Source organism: Tamandua tetradactyla, chromosome 6 (assembly GCF_023851605.1).
Source record: "Tamandua tetradactyla isolate mTamTet1 chromosome 6, mTamTet1.pri, whole genome shotgun sequence".
Classification (NCBI taxonomy): domain Eukaryota; kingdom Metazoa; phylum Chordata; class Mammalia; order Pilosa; family Myrmecophagidae; genus Tamandua; species Tamandua tetradactyla.
Genome location: NC_135332.1, coordinates 129,145,243 through 129,165,467, shown reverse-complemented (window position 1 = coordinate 129,165,467; position 20,225 = coordinate 129,145,243). Strand labels below are relative to the sequence as shown.

Here is a 20,225-nt window from a genome sequence, read left to right as displayed (position 1 = left end):
GACACTGGTCAGAAGATGTAGGCTGGTGTGATTCTTCCTGTGTGATAGAGATTTCCCTCATGCCCTGTTTCCTTCTAGAGGCAACATGCACCTGGATCCTTCCCCAGGGCACAGGACTTTGCAACTCGAAGCAAATGGCAGGATGAGCCTGAGGCTATAGCTACCTCCAAGGACCATTTGGGACAGGCCACTCCTCAGCAGACCCAGGCCAGGACCAGCCTAGGCCAGCCACTCCATGGACGTGCTAACAAGGACCCAGAAGATGACTCGCAGACCCCGGGCCCTTCTCCCCAGTCCCCCGGGGGGCTGGTGTGGAGAGGGGGAGAAGAAATCTAAAAAAACATGGTTTAAACCAGTATAGATTGAGATGCCATTTAGTGCTAAGTCCGAGTTTTCAACCCCCCCCCCACACACACACACACCCCACCACCACGTGAAGGATTGGAGAAGAGAGCGGTCATAAGGAAGATGAGACCAGCTCCAGTAAATGAAGAGGTACATTTTCATCTTATGTCTAAGTGAATGTATAAATCGGTACCCTCGGGGCACGTATGAAACAAGGTCTTTTCCTCCCCCTATCCTCCCCACACCCCACTAATTTCAGATTCAGGATGAAGTTCATTCAGGAAGTTTTTCCAGACTAATCACATCCAACACATGTGGACCAAGTACCAGCTGCGCATACAGCACCCAGTGGAGAAACAAGAGAGCAAGACAAGTAGCTTTACAGGCCAGTAAGGGAAAGAGACTTCTAGAAGAAACATTTGCCTGGATCCTTCCCCAGGGTCCTAATAACAGAGCACAGGACTTTGCAACTAGAAGCAAGTGGCAGAAATAAACTTTCATCCTCTTATGCTTCCAAAGACAGAATGAAACAGGCCACACTTCAGCAGACACAGTCAGGGGCCAGGGCCAGCCCAGCCCAGCTACTCCAAGATGTCTTGCAGTTCCAGGACAGTTCACCTTTACAGTAATGACTGGAGGGGGATAAATGTCATTGGAAGCCACAAAGCACAAACTATCCTGAACGAGAGACTGGGAGTCGGAATTAAGAGACAATATCTGAGCTGAGGAAGTGGAGGGGAAGTTCGCCCAGGCAAAGGGAATAATTTTCACCAGCGTCCAGAATTTGAACTGCAAACTTCTGGCTATCCACAGTTTACTCTCATGGATTCCTCATGTTTGTATATTTTTCCTATTGCTGCTGAAACAAATTGCCACAAACTTAGTGGCCTGAAACAACATGAATTTATTACCTTATGGTTCTAGAGGTCTAAAATGAACATGTTATGGGGCTAAAAATCAAGGTCTCATAAGGGCTGGTTCTTTCTGGAGTTTCAATCTATTCCTTGCCTCTTCTAGACTAGAAACTCCTGGCATTCCTTGCTTGTGGACACACCAATCCAATCTCTGCTTCCATTGTCACATGACCTTCCTCTGTCTTTGTCATTCTTAGAAAGACTCGATATAATCATATGTTGAGCTCTCCCGAGTAACCCCGGATAATATCCCCATCTCTAGATCCTTATTTCAATCACATCTGCAGTGTCTTTTAACCCCTCAGGTAGCATGGTCACAGGTTCTCATGATCAGGGTATGGTCATTTTCTGATGGCCACTATTCTGTCCACCACAGTTTCTTTTATGTTACTTCCCTTCTAATTCAGTGTAAATAATTTAAAAGAGTTAGGGTTCTAGCAGTGAAATGCAGAAGAGAAATTCAAAGAAACATTAAAAAAAACTCCAAATACACCAATACCGATATCGATGTCCATATTAAGGTGTCAGGTACATACTTTATTTTAAACTAACAATTGTCCTTAAGAAATGTAATCAGAATCCTAAATCTTTAATAGTAAGCTGCTAATTCCTGCCTCCCAACGTTACTTTATCTGTACTTCTCAAGCCAGGACTACTTGGGTCCCAGCAGGTACATCAGATTGCCCAAGGAGTCCTTAAGTTGCAATGTAACCATGGCATGTCTTGCCAGTGTGCCAATTTTAGTAGCAGTAAGCTACTTAGAACATTTCATATTAAAAATGAATGTGCTATACTATAGCATAGAACAGACAACTTGAAAAAATGAAAGAAAATGTGAGATTTTGAAAAAGCAATGGTCCACTTCAAGCTTTTAGTCCTAAGGTTGTGCTTCTTTATCTCAAGGAATATTTGAGTGGGAAATTTGAAAAGCACTAGTACAAATTAGGATAATTTATGGCACATTACAAAGAAACAAAAATTTTGTTACATGAAAATCAAGAAAATAGTAGTTCCTAATTAAATTTAATTATGATTGACAGTGACACAAATATAACGTTTTCATTTATCTGAGCAGTATTTGGGGATCATTTGTACCAAGCACATAATAACCTATCTATACACAGAACTCATTTGTTTACAAGTTTCTGGTTCACCATATAGCTGAAAACCAATATGTGGGAAAATATTCATGAATTAAACTCTTCATTTTACACTCAAAAGAGGCCCTTAGCAACTCACCCAGAGTAGGCTATTTACTCTACACAGAAATCCTATTTAAGGTTGCTTCTGTGTCTTCCAAACTGACATCAATAAAAAATAAATTATTGGAGAATGCTCCTTTCAGAAAACAAGAAAAGATACAGCTGATAAAATCAAATATTTCAAAAAGTAAAAAAAAAAAAAAACCTTTTATTTTTGAACACCTACTATGCACCAGACATTCCTTGTATAGTAATAACAGCCCTCGGTATTATAACCAGGTTGGAAAGAGCTGGACTTCAAAACAAGTCTCCAAACTCCAAAGCCTTTCTTCTATGTAAGGCTCAGTGTACTTATATAAGAAAGCAGGTGAGAGTGTAAATGATTTTAGCAAATTGTTTATCTAAAGTAACCAAGGGTTTTTATGCCCTGAAGGGTAACATGAATTAGGTGTTAAACTTGGTTTTCTAGAATAACTCATCAGCCAAGCATTCCATGGTCAAGACAGAACTAAACCCACATCAGGCATAATCACTAGAGATTCTTATGTCATTTATTCACTCTTATACTTCTTATTCTTATCTATAATAGGTATAATTTACTTTTCTAAGATTCAAAATTATTCTTAAGTTCTGGGGGTCCCTTGAATTTCCTTTTCTGAATAAAGTGGATATTTATTTATGATATTTCTAAGGCACTGCTCTTGATTCAGCATATGCACCCTTCCCTCTTCTCCATCTTTATGTTGTATGTAATCCGTGCTCCCCTCTGCCCTGCAGACTTAACTCACATAGTTCACCACTGAACCACCTGTGCACCCTGAGTTAATGTTTTTAAAGAACTTAAAATAGTCCTTGGCATATAGTAAGCACATAGTTAGTGACCCTCAGGGTTTTTCCTTTTATGGAAATTCCTTCAATTATGAGGTAAAAGAATTGTAAAAATGGACATTTGCTCCTCCATTATTACCCACTTGCCCAAGATACAGTAAAATAACCCAAAATAGAATTCTGAATTTTATTAGAGAATATATCTAAAATACAATATTTAAGTTATATTATTTGAATGGAAATATACTCTGTATCACAACTATAACAATTTTTACAGATAATACTTCATTTACATCTCTGTAATTCAAAAGTCACTAAGTTACAACATAATTCATATTTAAGATCACATTGCTACAAATGTATAAGAATTTTAAAAGTTTTTATTTTTAATATAACATCTTGGAATCACGAATATTTATGCTATCTGATTTACATTACATAGAATTATGGCTATTTTACCTGACAAAGCTCAATTTAAATTTTTCATGATATGGATTTACTCTCAACCAGTTTGCTTTCCTATGTCTTAAAAATAGCATTTTAGTGTACAATCGAGAGTAATCATCACCCTATATGCTATGAACAGCCAATATACTTTATTCCTATTTCTTTTAGCATATTCTCTGTTACAGAAAAGTTACTACCGTAAGCAAAGTACCAGTAATAGCCATTCTGCCAAGTATGACAATTAATCTAGTGCATCACATTTATTAGTAACCACATCACGTGAAAGATGAAGGGTCTAGAAAACTAGACACAAAGCAACCAAGGCCCCAGTCATCAAGGTGGACCTGTGCTTAGCTAAGGGGAAACACCTGAAGAGCCATTATTTGGACATTGGCCCTGGGACCTACTTAACTAAGAGGCAACACCCAAAGATTCCTGTTGAACACCAACTCTGGGACCCTCTTATTTGAAGGAAGCTTTGATTTGCCTGTTCTTCAGAGGCTGAGCTGGGCGCCAGTTGTCTACCATTGCTTTTTCAGATTCACCCTCCACGTTGAAGTTAAGTTTGCGAAATTTCAACATCTGGAAGACAAATGAAAAATCAAAGCTTTCATATTAGTATTCATTTATATGCTTGTATTATATCTTAAACTATATTCTTCAGTATTCACGCTTCCAAGTGTCAATGGCCAAATGCCTTTATGTAATGAAGCAATTTATATAAAACACACAAAAAAATCATTGGTGCCATTTAGAAGGAAATTCTCCATGAGTTTGTTTTTAGTTCTTTTAATTTTAAAATCAACATCAAAACCCTATAAAGTCATATTTCTGAGATGGGAATAATAACAATACTTCTAGATCCAAATTTAAAATTTTGTTTTCTGCCTCAAAATAGACAAACTTTGGCATTTGCACAATATGATACAGTGGTCCAGGATCTGCAAGCTCCAGGGGTGGAGAGATGAGCTGGTCTCTCTGCTTAATATATAGAAACAAAGGAATAAATATGCCTAAACTGGCATTTCCTACTCCCTTTTAAATCTTTCACTCTGGACCAGGGTCCCCACTTCTCACAGGTTGTTTTTCCAAAGTGACACCTCCCTTGCCCTAAGCAGGACTTTATTCAAAAGAAGCGTGGTCTGACAGTAAACAGAGCACAACATGAATCCACAGACTTTAATTTGACCTCTGTTGTCCAGTAATATTCCCCCAATCATTCCCATAAAGTCCACTTCGAGGCAGCTCAGCTATACTAGTATGCACTCCTACTGCATTTCAAGGGAAATTTCCAGTGACATCTGGGGATTGATTCACAACAGAAACCCAGTACTCAGAAAGATTTTGGATCTGTGCCAATGGATCAAACTTTCTGACTAAACCAAGATAACTGATTGCTACTACCTATCTCACCAATTAAATGACATTTTTACACTGATCAGGTTGACTCCTTATTTTAGCACGAGACAAAACCTGAGTATAGAAAATGAAGCTGATAGAATGTAGCAGACCCTTTTCTGTGCTTATCTAACATCCATCCCATACTTTCTCACAGGCAGACATCTATTCTCCCTCTTAAGCCTAAGGGGGGCAAATGTGTATAGGTCTTAGGTGATCATTGTGCTCACATTCCCTTGCCAGGGACTGGTTTGGAAATGGCTAAGGGTCACAATTATGGCCAAGGAGATGTGAGAGATCTGCTAGAGGACTGCTGGGGAAGGCTTCCCTGCGCTTAGGAAACCAAAGGAAGAGCTGCTCCTTTCCTCATTGGGATGTGGTTGTATCTGTGTGCAATGCACAAACTGTTCTTGCAGCCACCTTAGGGATGAAGCTGTAGATGGGCAAGGAACAGTCAAGGGAATTACAAAAAGCTGGAATCAGACCTGACATACTAGCTGAGTACTACACTATTTCTGGACTCCTTGTTAAATGATATGACATATAACCTTACTGGTATTTTTCCCGTAGACAGTTTCTAGTTTAGTATCACTTTCTACTTTAAATGGAAAATTCAGTGCATAGGGACTGATGGATGGAGTAGATGCAATGGCCCTTGTGTGTTTGTGTTAAGGGTCTATGTGTACGCACATAGCAAACCCTTTTGTTGTAACAGCTCTCCAATTGGATCTCAAGCTGTTACCAGTGAAGGACGAAAAAGAATGTTCATTTTTAAATTGTAACCCAAACACTATATTTACAAGTAAGAAGTAGCATTATAATATTTCTTTTTGCTACTATGTCAAGAAGCTTGCTCAAATACTTTATGGCTACGAGACCAATTTTCAAGTCATGTGCCAGTCAGCTTACTGTTTTTCTTTTTCCATTTTAAGATACTAAGTAAATTTCCAGTGTTAGACGTAGGTGACCTTTAAAGAAAGCTATGAAATACTGTAGTAATCATAAGTTAACATTCTAAATGAAAACAAAGGCACAAGCATAGAATCTTTGCTCCAAGACCTGATTCTGCCATGAGTGCCAGGCACTTCAATTTCCCCGCACCTCAGACAATATCTGTAAAATGTGAAGGTTGGACAGTGCAATCCCTATTTTGCATTCCAGAGACATGAGTTCTGTGACTCCACATTCAATATTAAAATATTTTAGGAGTATTTGCAAGTTTCAATCACATTACAACCACTCAAATAGTTGTAATTTTCAAGACTGTTGGCTGCTGACTCTCCTTAATTTATCCAAGATCCATGTTCTTAAGGATCCTAACTAAGGAATGTTCGTTTTCTACATTTCAACTATGGGTTGACAGAAATAGACCAGGAAAAATTCTTTTGCATCTACTTCTGTTGCAGTGACTTAAAGTTCCATTAAACACTTTTAATATCAACAAGCCACTTTGTATGTGAAATGCAAGAATCTCTGCTCTATACGGCTAAAGTAACCTGGAATGAGTTCTGACTGAAACTTTTTCTCCAAGGGATGCCTCTCACCCTCCTCAGAATTCGGAAATGTATCCTGAGCTAAATGAAACCACAGGTGAGCTTGTCTGAGTGAGCAGTGGGTAGAGAATTACGTTGATAACTCTGATACCTTAAATATGAAATCTCATTTCTTTGGGCCTTGGTTTCCTCACAGTCACAAAAAAGCATTTGTTGGGTGACATTTAGTCTACACAATAACAGTCCATTTTACACACTAAATTGCCTAAGGCTCTATGGTGGATAATAATGCATAAGTGTTGAATGCAGTTCATTTGCCAGGCACTGTGGTAGGCACTAGATTCCATAGTTTAAAGCAGCAGGATGAGGATTAAAGCCCAGTTCCTTTTGACTCCAAAGGCCAAGCTACTCTGCCTGGACTGCATATTCTACCTCTCTCGGCAGATAACCCCTTGAGAAACCTACCTGCTCGCTGCTCACACTGATGGGTTCTTTTAGCACAATCCAGGTCACACATTCCAGAAGAGGAGGGGTGGTCAGTGAGCCAGGATATGTCCAGTAGTCTAAGCGTTCAGGAAGGAGTTCACGAGGATCAAAGTTAGGGAATTCAGCGCTCTTACCCTGGAACAAGACAAATACATGGGTTAAAAACTTAAAGGATCAGGATGGGAGGAATGTAGGAGAGCAGGAAATGTAAATGGAAGATTCCCAGCTGATAGACATGAAGCACTGGCAAACAAAATGGAAAAGACATCAAATGAAAGTATATGACTTGGAAATGTAGGTTGGCAGATATGAGCAAGAAAACTATTCTTTTCACATGTCCATTTCTCTTCTTAGTCTGTAAAATACTGTATCCTTTGATAGCTAGATCTGAATATAACTGCATTTAGTTCTGCTCACTGCATTTTTGAAGCAGTAGATGCAAACAGGAATGAGCTACTGGAAGAGTCACAAGGTTGTTGCAAAGACAGAAAACTATGTCATAAGAGGAGAGTTAAAGGGAACTAAAGAAAATAGCCTGGGGTGGGATGAGAGGCTGTTAGAGAATAGGGTCATCTGGAAAGGGAATCAGTGAATTCTATATGATTCTAGAGGCTCAAGCTAGGATTTAGATGAGCATTTCAGAATACAGAGGCTGTTTCAACATGAGGACGAGCTTTAGATAACAAGAGTTGCTGGTGATGAGTTCCCCATCATTGGAAGTCACTGCAGGGTTTAAGTAGATTTGGAATGACCTCAGCACAGTTACACTGTAGCCAGGATTTAAATACAGGATGGATGAACTCCAAGAAGCCATAGTAACACCGTGAAGCAGGGCTTTGCTAGTATTATTCATCATTGTCTTTCCTGTGTTAGCAAAGTGACTGGCAATGTGGTAAGTACTCAACAAATACATGTGTAAGTGAATAATTTGATCAGATGATCTTTTAGCTTCCTTGCAATTTTGAAGTTCTCTGACAATTATATATGGATGTTCAAATGATGGGAAGCAAGAGTAAATAAATACAAGTCTCAGAACCATACTAGTGTTAGGATCAACTTTTGGATAAAGAAAAATTAGTTCAATATACAAGCCACATTTTACTTTTATTAAGAACTCATCCAAACACCACTTGTCAATGAGACTCTTCGATTTGTTCAAAAGGAGTTTCTAAAACCAATGGGGTGTGGAAAACAGGTATCTTCAGGAGGTGGTAGAAAATCTAATTTTACCTTTGTTTTAATGGAATCCAGCACATCAAGGATTTTCTGAAGGCCTTGTTTAGCACTGCCAATCTATAGAGAAACACAAGGGACAGTTGGTAGTACACCAGTTTTGATTTGGACAGCTCTATCATAAAATTCCTCCATGCAATGAGCCAACACCTATCACTTTATAAGGGCCACCCATTAGTTTTAGCTTGATTACATTAGCACCATAGACTTCCCCATTTTCACTGAGTCTTTACCCTGTCTCTGCTTGTACCTCTACATTTCCCTTTAAACTACCCTCTCAATGTTCCCAGTGATCTCCAAGTGCAAAGAACATTCTGCAAGTGCTTACCTTAATCTTCCTGTAGAATTTTACACTATTGTCTATACTCCTTTTTGAAAAACTCTCTCCTCCTTTGACTTTCCTTTTGCCCTCCAGCCTCCTAAATCTCCCTTTACTCTTACTCTCTTTTTTAGGCTTTTTGGAGTTTCTAGGGGTTGCATCTTTAGCTGCTTTGCCATCTCCCTGCCCATGCTTCCCTTGGGTAAGTTCATACGTACCTGTAGGTTCCACCTCCACATTTAAAGTCAAGGCCCGTGAATTTCCAGCCTAGATGTTCCTCTACTGCCCTAGAGGGCTGCCAACCCATATGCCCAACTATTACCTGAAATTTCGCAAAGCCAGAGCCACTGTCCTTCACCCCTCCAAAAGTTCATCTTAATTTAGCATGGTCTATCATGAAATAGTACTATCTAGGATTAAGTTTAAATTTAAAACACCTAGTAATCATCCACAGTTTACCTCTTTGTAATCTTCATATTCACATCCAAACAGTACCCAATAGATACCTCTCAGTTGTCTTTTTTGTCCCACACCCTTCACTGCTACTAGCGGATATGGAGGGGAAATAACCCTAAAAAGACTTCAGAGCCAGAGGCATTTCCTAGGATTTTCTGTAGAATGTTTTGTTTGTTATGAATGTTCTGTCTGGTCAATCTTTCTTGAAAACAGGAAGAAAAGAACTAGGTCATCAACTAACCTTCAAAAAAATACCCAAAACAGCCAGTCCATCAGGTTGTTGCACAGCTTTTCCAAAATCCCCATATTTGGTGTTCCAATGAACCAAATGAAGCTAATGTCATAGAAGAGAAAAACAAAATCACAAATAAGTGATTTACATAATAAAAGCCTACAGATGTTACCCGATGAATTTTTTCTTCATAGCTAGCTTGCTAAAGAAAGTGAAATGGGGAGAATTTCAATATAAACTTGTATTTTTTTTTAATTCTAATTACCTACTTACTTGGCATAACAACAAGCAACTTATTTCATCAAAATGCATATTTTTGAGGGAAGGCAAAAATGTCATATCTAAATTTATATTAGAACAGGATTTTCCCATTTGATTTCATTTACTTTTTGCAAATGGTGTCCTAAGAGACAGTACAAAAAGCTTTGCAGCCTTTATTGTAATATCACAAAAATTTGTAAGTAGCCATTGTGAAGCTCTTTTATAAAAGAAGTGGTTCACTCTGTTTGAGTTGAATAGTTGAATTTTACAAGATTAGACTTATTTTGAAATTATGGTTAAATATCAATTAACAGACTTTTTTTCATGGAAAAGAAAAAAAACATATCTCACCTCTGCAGCATATTTCTTTTTATCTACAGTGTGCTCAGAACCTTGCTCATCAGATGAACCCCAGTGGAAATGAAACTGAATCAATCTGTAAGTGCCAGTGAGGGGTCCTCCTTTCAGCACTAAAATTAAAAAATAGATATATTTTTACATATACTTTTATTTTCACATATATTTTATTTAATACATACTTCTATGTATATTAGTTTATATATGAATATTTTATACATATCCTTATGTATATACACAGTCTTATATATTTACATACACACATGAAACACAGAAACTACCAAAGATTACAATCTTTAACTCTATTTTTTATAGTTCAAAATTTATGTCTTTAGCAACTTTTTTACTTTGTGAGGATTTAATTCAGGCTCAGCTTCAGTCTATAGAGAAGAACAAAATCCTTTCAGCTGATTTTGTCCTCACTTGTATTGTCTGAAGGGTAGAACCTTATCCCATCTTTCTTTTTTGAGCATAAACCCTTCCCTTCTAGGTTTGTTTTGGAGTCACAGGTTCAGGTTCAGAGACAGGAAACTTTAAGGGAGACTACTAATTCCTCTGTGAATCATTTAGGATGTGTCATGCCGCTATTTCCAATTCATTGGTCTGCTATACACAACTTGCAAATATGGGAACGTCTCTCTTCTACCACAGCTCAATAATGCCCTATGGCCTGCTTTGCTAATCACCAATACCAGTTATTTCACAGCAGAGTTTGTGAACTAATAAGTGTTTTGTTGATCTTAACAGTATAAAATCCAATTGTCCTTACACAGGCTTCCCAAATTCTTTAGAGTATGGACTGTTACTACTATTAACTAGCTTTGTCCTCTTAAAATGTGTTGCTTAACCTCTCTTAATTTCCTCATCTGTAAAATGGACATATTTGTTATTCATTACTTCATGAAGAATTTATTGATTATCTGCGTATGTAGTACTGTATACCGTATTATCTCTAAGACTTAAAATTCTAACTTTCACATTCTTAAACTACAGTTCATCTATAGGTAATTAATGAATTGCATCTTGAGGGAAGATGTAAAATAGTGAGAAATCACTTAAAACTTTTTGCTTAGCTTATAAGTATTAATGGGCTTAACCAATATTTAAAAGATTTTTAAAGTACTTTAGTTCCACTACTTCAGTTTTATTTCTCTAGAATTGGGATTAAAATTTCTATTGCTATGAGTGTATTCAGTTAACTTTGGTTTATAATTTCATAAAATGGTCAGCCCAAAACTTACTTTGGCTTTACGAAACAAATATGCTGCAGAGGTAAAAGTGAACAGAGTTTCTTCACTTAACTTCACCTAAATAAATTTAATCGGTGGCAACACCCATTAATCTATACAAAGTAAAAGATAAAGCTGGATGGAAGATATTTTGAAGGTGGGGCCTTGATATCAGAACCTCTGGCTGCCAGCTCTTTTTTATAAGCCAAAAGGAAAAGAAAAAGAAAGAAAGAAGGAACACATTAGAAATGATGCTATAGTACATATCTTTTTAACAAACATGAGTTTGGATGCATTTTGACAAAATCACTTTTTCTGAAATATAAATTTACTTATTGCAAAAGTTTACAATATTTTATCAGATCACTCTATAAAAAAACAATTAGCCTTAAACCCTCAACACTAGGCTGTTTCAAAATGAAAGAATTCCCACTTTCATTTATGATGTTCCCATTTCATTCCCACCTCATTTATTATGTTTCATAATGATATACTCTTAAAAGTAAAAGACATATTTATGAGATAAAATGAACCTGAAAAAATTCCTTATAATAACTTTTTAAAGCTACTAACCAACTAATTGGCTGATCATAACAAGCAAATACTATTTGTGACTCCTTAACTCTGACAAACGGCAAAATTTATAATTAAAGATAAAGCATCATTCTAGACCTATCTTTCCTCCTGTGAAGAGTCATACCAAGATTTTAAATTCTAAAGAGAAAGAATAAAGCTTATTGCCATTTCTTATTCTCAATTTCTCCTTTGCAGATCTTAAAATTCAATCTTAGTTTACTTCTTTCAGTGGACATTCTAAATTAGAAAGAGTGTATAGGAATTTTTATTAAACAAGGCTTGCTGATACTAAAATGCTCTGTGTTCAATGATAAAACACGTTCTGTGCTAACCTATTATCACCAGATACCTGTTTCAGCCCCTATTAAAATAAAAATATGTTGCCATGTAGGTTAGAAGTATATTGTAATTAGAAAGGTTATTCAATTCTTAAAGTTTAATTGCTAGAGAAAGCATTTCTGGTTTTCTTCAAATATTTGCTTATTTCTCAGCAAGTTCTTAGTATGGAGTTTACTAGCAATGAAACCCTTCAAAAGCATTATTATAATAATAAACTGCTAATAAAGGCAGCTCATAAGTTTTATTTGAAATCTTGAACAGGTAATATTTTTGTTAAAAGATCGGGAGGTTTTGCAATATTCTGAATCTATTTATGTATTTGATTTGATTACAAAATGCCATTTTGTAAACTATCCCAGTTTAAATGAAACCTGTTTTTTAAAGCAAAAATATATTTTTTAAATAGAAATCTTAACTGCCTATGTTTTCTCTGTCAAATTTAGCTATGTTATTGGGGCTCTATAGAGTCAACAATTTATTGTGCCACAAAAATGTATATTCCTTGAGTCAGAGATACATAAATGGAATTTTCTATTCTGTCTTTTTTGAGATTCCCAAAACTCAATGTAAATTTAAATAGTAACAATAGCTTCAACTGATTTTAATTTTCATGATCTGTCATCAACTATATTTTACTTATATAAAGTACAAAATAAGTACCAAATAAAATATGATAGAATAATCTGTCTTCCTGTAAATATCCTTTGGGAAAACTTCATAAATTATATTATTTGGGAAAATTAAGAGATTCACTCCAGTAATTGAAATAAACCAGACTACCTATACAAATTGAAAACTGAAAATAAAACTTTTTGAACATCTTATCCTAATCACTTACAATACTTCTTGATATAAAATGCATCCGAGCATCAAATTTAAGACCTTAGTGAATGTCAATTATCTCTCTTAAACCCAAAAGACAAATAACCTATTCTCAATAATTCTAAATTTAAAAACAAATTTTAAGTGATTTCCTATTAATGAAACAAATGAATAATTCTATACTGAAAACACAGTATTTCCAGAAGCTGAACTATTTTCTTTATGAATAATTGAAAATAGTTAAATCATACATTACTATTTTGCTTTTAGGTAGTAGCAAATAATCCTAGGACTATATGCTAAAGTTAAGAAAATGAATACCAATGTAGACAAATCTGAGAAAAGACACCCATATTCTCTTTCTTTTAAACCAGTGAGTTATTGAGTTGCCACAACAGAGTAAAGACAATCAAAATCAAGAGAACAGAAGATTGTCATTTCAGTTAGATGGCAGTTACACAGGAGTAAAAAAAAAAAGATTCTTTTGCCATGAACATAATTAACTACATTCAGTTGTTTAGAATGAGATACTTAGGGCTATGCTGATACAATTTGCAGTGAGCATGATAAGCCCTGTCACTTGTTGTTATGGTTCCTTTTATCATTGCTTGCAGAAGGAAAAATTTAAAGCTTCAAAACCAAGTACCTGATAATTAAGCCGGATCCATGTACTAAGAGCCATTGTGTCATACAATGGCCTGCTTGAAATGCAGGTAAATTCATACAACTTCCTTCCTACTTTTTTCTTGAAATAACATAAACTGATAAAAATTTTCCCATTTCTAAAACAAAATAAATAAGGTGAGATGAGAGTTATATATCGGCTAGTTCAATAATTTGAGCATTGGTTTTCAATTATATTTACCCCTAACTTTGCAATAAAGCAGAAATGTTTTAAACTCATTAATAAAAGTTAATAAGTTAGCAGGAGTTAATAATTTGACTGCTATTCTTTTCTTCCAAATAAAACTAGCAATAAAAGATCTCAAGCAAGGAGAGTTCTTTTCTTTTTTTAATAATTAAAACTAACAGGATTAGCAATTTCTCATTAATTTAAGGTGGCTTATTTTTAAAATAAATTTAGATTTTTGAGAGCTTTAACCCAAGCTTCTAGGCAAAACCTATTACCTCCAAATTTTAAAAAGAATTAACTGAAGCTTAAACATAGCAGTAAACTTAATCCGCGTTCTCTTTCTGATGCCCAAGTCCTTAATTTGGGGTTTAAAAGAACATTGAGGATTTATTGGAAAACCTGAATTGATGAATAGTTCTAGAAGACTGATATCTCACTAAGGAAAAAAAACAAAAGTAGATGAAATGAAGGATTTAAATGCAGGAAATAAGAGGTAAAAAATACCTAAAAATGTTAACATTACAAAAATAACTCCTAACAAAATGAGATGTAATCCAACTGTTATTCAAAATAAATTGAGTAGCCAAATGAATAAATTATTTCTAGACTTAAAAATCCAGAGAAGTATATCCATTTTTTAAAATACGGTATGTAGAAACTAAATGTTAGCTATGTTTATCATTCAAAGATTCTTATTTAAATTCTATTTTTAAATGATTGCCATTTTAGTCTTACTCCAACAAACTAGGAGTAAGACAGTTAGCAAGTTATCTCAACTCTTTAACCTTCCATTTCTTCATGTTTATTTTAAGTGGGTTTAACTAGAGTAACTGCCATTTGTTTTAGCTTTTGAGTATCTAGAATCCTTTTTTTAAAAAAAAGTCTAAAGGGTGTTTTTCCATGTTGCATCATTTTTTACAATATTTGAATTTATTCTATAGACGTGGGGGTTTTTTTTGCCTTAATATCAACATTTTAATATATTCTGCATCCTAAAAGAAAAGATTTCCTTTTCCAAACAAAATTACTGAAAATGTAGAAGAGGTATAGGAAAAATCACAAAGGGTTTTTTTAATATGTAAAGAAGAGTGAGTCTTTCTAACATTCACTCCTCACCCTAGTTTTTGCCAAACATGCCTGCCTGTCTAGAGCATGTACCATGCCCTCTTAGGTCCTCTAGCTCCCTTTGCCTGGTGTCTCCTCCAAGACAACAAATCCTTTAAGCTTTACTGTAAGTGTTACTTACCCTTACCCTGGAAAGTACTTCCTTACTTAAGTGAATTCCTAGACCTCCCTTATACTTCCGTAATTCCTTAGAAATGCTCCATTTTTGCACATCTCAAAAGTGACTATCACTGTTCACTGTTTCCACATCCTCCTACTTTGGACCTCCCTAGTGTGAAATCTGGGACTACAAGTCTCCACCCTGCCCTCATGGTGCTTTGCTTTTCTTGCATATAATTGATGTTAGTAATTTCTTTGTTGTTGTTTGGATAAGAACCAGGTGGATAATACATGTTTCTCTCAAGAGGTGGGTTTGAGCTCCAATCTAAACTACCTGGTTTCAATCTGTTCCACAATCTAAACACAGTCAGTCATTTTTTAAATGTGAGTTACTCAGTAGAGAAATAGCTACAAAAATGTGTCTAGCTCTGATCACTTGTTGCTCATGTAGAAATCCAAAGCCTGGCATACTTATAGTAAAATACATTAATAACTATATAATGACATCATTTAGAAAAGCCAGTATATACTTTAATATGATAAATAGATGATTTGGTATTTTTAAACCATTGAATAGTGGAAGCCAATTTTAGTCTAAATAAAAATTATTTAGATTAAATAATTTTAGTCTAAATAAAAACTTCCTTTAGAAATTGTATCAGAGGTGCATAGCTAAAGCAATTACTAATAAAGGCAGTCAAATGGTGTGTAGATATGTCTACAACAACAGTCATCAATTGGAAAATTGCTGTGCACCAGGCACTGGGTAGGTACTTTATGTATGCTACCCCATTTGATCCTTTCTCTGTGATAGGTACAACTGCTACCACAACTTTACAGTTGAGAAAACTAACACTTAGAGAGGTTAAGTTACTATCACTCCCAGGGCCACTGGGCCCTTGGACTTGTAAGGGGCAGAGCTGGACTCTCCAAGCTTGAGCATACACTCAAGACCATCAGACTGTTTGTGAAACTCATTTTGTGGCAATATATATGTTCCAGATGCAATTAACGCCATGACCAAATTTGTAACAATATAGTGGACTACCTCACCTGGTTCCTTTTGTTAGAAATTTGTTTCCTCATTTTCACAAAAAAAGACTTTAAGCATCCAATTATCTACATGGCATCTAATGGGGTATATAATTTGTTGGACAAAACAGCCATTGAAAACAATTATTTCACAGGCAGGCACTGAAACATACATTCATTGTGGCTCTTAAAAAGACAGTTAACAGCTATAAACTAAAGCAGCTTACTTCTTTCAGTTTTTAAATAACTAAACCTGAAATTTCATAGCATTCTCTCTATATGTACATTTGGGCCTTGCTATATTGTAATTTAAATATACAAATATATTTTACATGGAAAAAGAAATTGTTTTCCCTATACTTCAATAAATGATTTCTATTGAAATCATCTGACCATTGTCCCTTTCCGGTGGGAGGCGTGCTTGGGAAGGCAATGTGGCAGAGTCATGGAAGGAGTGTTTCCAGTGTACATCCTCTACCTGAGTCTAACAAGTTATGATACTATGCTAGAATGTGAGTGTGTGTGTGTGTGTGTGTGTGTGTGTGCACGCTGGGCAGGATCATACACAGGGCACGGGTAAGTTAAAAATATTTCTCAGATGATCTCCATACATGACCCCCAACCCGACTGCCCATATCAAACTGTCTTTCAGAATCATGGCTTCAGAAAGCCAAGTTTCAAAATATTTAAAAACAGAGGAGGGAAGAAGAAAATTTTCAAAACTGGACTGAATATATTATATAATTATTTTAAAACAACAGTCCATTTGACTATATTGGTTACAATTACTTATTGTATAAGATATTAACACTATAGGTCTGTAAGCCTTTACTCCAACTTTGACAACATTGCACATTTTCTCTCTTCTCTCATTTCCATCCAACTGCCACCACCATCTGCCCCGCCCCTGGCACTATCACTGAACATACTGTGTCTGCAGCACCATCCACTCAATGACCTTCAGAGGACAAGCACTCAGGGAAATTAGGGCACTGGCAATTAAATTAACCAGTGAACAGAGAAGGCTGGGATTGTGTCTGAATGGAATTGTTCTATTTCTAAATAAGAAAAAGAAGCATTCAATGGGCATCCTGTAAACAGTTCTATTACAAATAAATTGTGGCAACTGGTTTAGTCAGTAATGGGTCAGGTCTGTACAACCTATTCTAAAGTATTTTCATTTGCAGAATGAATTTCTGGGTAGTTACCAAGATACACTGCCACGTTTATCACATTAGCCCAATACAGAAATACAATGGTCCTAAGAATTTCGATAGTTTTTATTGTCAGGTTTTTACCACTCTTCTCATTGCTACCTCTAAGATAAACACTAAGATATACTTTTTATTGGATTGGCATTAACTCTGGGAAATAAATATTTTAAAAAGAATCCTAAAAGTTCAGTATGTGTAAAGCTTATCACTGCCAATCTTTATTGCCCAAGCACACTGCCTTTTGTGACATTTCACAGGCATGTAGTCACCCTTATTACGTGCCCTACTTAGTGGCCAGGCTTTTGACAGGGGAGAAACAGTCCCAGGCCACTTCAAAGTAATTAGCCTACTTCTCTGCATCTGGGACCTGATGATGATGACCAGAGTGGCGTCTTAGAGCACTGAGACAAACTGTAGTACCAACAGGTTTGCTGCCACGAGCCTAGGCTCTACCCATTAAGCTGGGGAAACAGCTACTGGCTATGAGTTGCAAGTTATTTTTTAAAACTGACCTGCTTTGTCCTGGGAGTCATCAAACTCCACGTTGAAAGAGTGACCATTGTTGAGGATCTTCCGAGAAGTTGCTTCCTCGTAGCTAAGGGACAGAGGCTGCAAGGCAGGGTCATGCTTGGCTGCATTGGTATCAATGTTGACAGGGGACTGGCGCTCTCCCTTGGCAATGGGGAAGGTCTCATACCAGCGATCAGGTCCTGGGGGTGAGAAGACACCCGTGAACGCCCCTAAGTGGGGGAAGGGCACAACTAGGCACCAGGAAAAGAGCAATGATTCTGGACCCGATCTGCCTGGGTTCCAGTTTTGGTGGCACCACTTAATATCTGAGTAACCTTTAGGAAAATACTCCACGCACCTTGTTTCTTCATTTGTAAAATGGGGCAATAAGAACATCTACCGTATGGAGGTTTTGTGAGATTTAGAATCGATACACATAAAGCTCTCAGAACAAATAACGTGCATCATCTATATAATAGCTGTTTTTAACTATTTTATTCAAATTGGGCAGACGTAATGTCAGGACTTGTTGGAATTTGGGATATGCAAGCTTTCTTATAAGGCACTCAGGCATGTCGGGATTCTCCCTGGTCTCCTCGCACTGAGCCTGGATGGAAGGACAGAGGCACCGCTCAGGCCCGGACACCTTCCTTTAACCGTCAGGATCCACATCACCCGGGAGGCGCCCTCAGACGCGCGCCAGAGGACTCATTCTCTTCCCCTGGCTCCCTTGGAGAATTCAGATCTGCGGACGTGACAAAGCCCTGTTCCTGGTGATCCCCTAACATTAAAGTCAGATAAAAGGAAAAGTCAGAAAGCAGCGCAAAGAATTCAAACCAGCCGGAGAAAGAGCCCCGGGGCAGTTCCTACTGAGGGCCTTTGCCACAGGTGGCTATGAGGCCGACCGCGACTGTGCGGGGAGAGGGGGAGTCCCCAAATGGCTCTGACATTAAAAACTAAAACATTGCCATCTCCCCGCTTCCTTCCGCGTCCTAACGGTTAGGCAGGTCCCAGACTCGGGACCCGGGAAGGCTGCGCGCTTCCTCCCCTGGGCCCTGCGCTCCAGTGCCGGACGGAGGATTCCTCGACAGTGGCCATGGGGCTGGGGCACTGGGGACCTCCCCAGCGCCGGGGAGCCGCAGGCGGGGCGAGCTCCCGGGGCTCACCTGAGCCTCCCGCGCGCCCGCGGCCGCCGTAAACAGCAGGTGAGGTGCTGCGGGGCCCCAGCCGGGGCCCGGGTCGCCGCCGCGCCGCTCCGCCCGCACTCACCGTTGTCCTTGTCGTATCCCCAGTGATGGGACATGGTCGCGCCGGCGGTCGGGACAGAGCAGGAGTTGGCGCCGGGTCCTCAGCAGCTGCTCGGGAACCTGCACGGTGCTGTCCGCGGGGCGCGCCGTCACGGGCTTTTATAGGATCCCGCCAACTTCGCGCTCGGGGGCGGCCCGGGGGAGGGGTCCCCGGGTGGACCTGGGCGGCGGGGGGAGGAGGTGACGGGCGAGGTGATCTCGGGGCGGGCCCTGCGGGCTAGCAACTGGGGCGGGGAAAACGACCTCTCCGCGGGAGCTCCGCGGGGCTCTGGAGGTCTTTGCCCGCCGCCCGGATGCCCGCGGCCCGCGGTCCGGCCGGGGTCCCCTGGGCCCGCAGCGAGGCTCCGAGCTCTCGGCGCGCGGCCGCTTGCGGGCGCCGCGGTCGGGCTGTGCCTGCGGAGCGTCTACGCGCACCCCATCCCCCTCCCGGGCGCCGAGTCTAGCGGCGCCGCTGACTGCTCGGGACCCGGGCCCCAAGTGCCTTCCATCCTCTGACCCCATTGTGATCGCATCCCAGGCGTCCGAGTCCTGCCGTCCTGCCCATCCGCCCCACCCGCTCCGGGGTCCCCAATCCGGAAGGCTCGCTCTCCGGTGTCTCCCTTCCGTAGCTGGCGAGCCAGGTTAGGAGCTATGACCTTGGGGCAAATAGGGATACGGTCCCTGCGGCGCTGGGAAGCGAGCGGCCCGGGTGCTGGGAGCCATGCGCCCCCTGCTGGGCGACCGTGGAATAGGATCACTTCTGCAGGCGGTCCATGCTGAAACGGGGAGATTGCATTCATTGCCTTTCCTTACTCAGGATTGTGAGTCGGCGGGATCTCTTATAAAGTTGTCACCTCCTTCTACCTTCCTTCCTCTCTTTCCAAACTTACCTCTGGGGAGAGAGAACTCCCTAGTTGAGTACGTATTGATTTAAAAAATCAAAAGATTTAAAAATGAAACTTCTCTCAGGGGAAACAGACATAGAAAAAGAGAATTTCTTGCAAAGAGGTGAGAACTTTATTCTGCAGGGAACGGAAACTTGGCGTCTGGCAGACCTAAGAAATAACTTTTTAAAATATGCAATAGGGAGCAAATTGTCTTTCTGAGACAAGCCCCTATACACTTTTGCCTTCGCGGACAAAATATGTATGTTTAAATTATAGTTTACG

At 38.8% G+C, this 20,225-nt stretch overlaps 1 protein-coding gene across 1 annotated transcript; it reads right to left on the bottom strand.

The window, feature by feature from the left end:
* Positions 1-3,462: 3,462 nt before the first annotated feature.
* Positions 3,463-19,393, bottom strand: CA2 (carbonic anhydrase 2). The gene is made up of 7 exons (XM_077167129.1): positions 19,040-19,393; positions 17,773-17,970; positions 9,966-10,084; positions 9,363-9,455; positions 8,344-8,406; positions 7,093-7,248; positions 3,463-4,318 (listed from the first exon to the last, which is right to left on the bottom strand). The coding sequence occupies exons 1-7, from the start codon at positions 19,071-19,073 to the stop codon at positions 4,199-4,201; spliced, it is 783 nt and encodes a 260-aa protein (XP_077023244.1). The 5' UTR covers positions 19,074-19,393; the 3' UTR covers positions 3,463-4,198.
* Between the last annotated feature and the right edge of the window lie 832 nt (positions 19,394-20,225).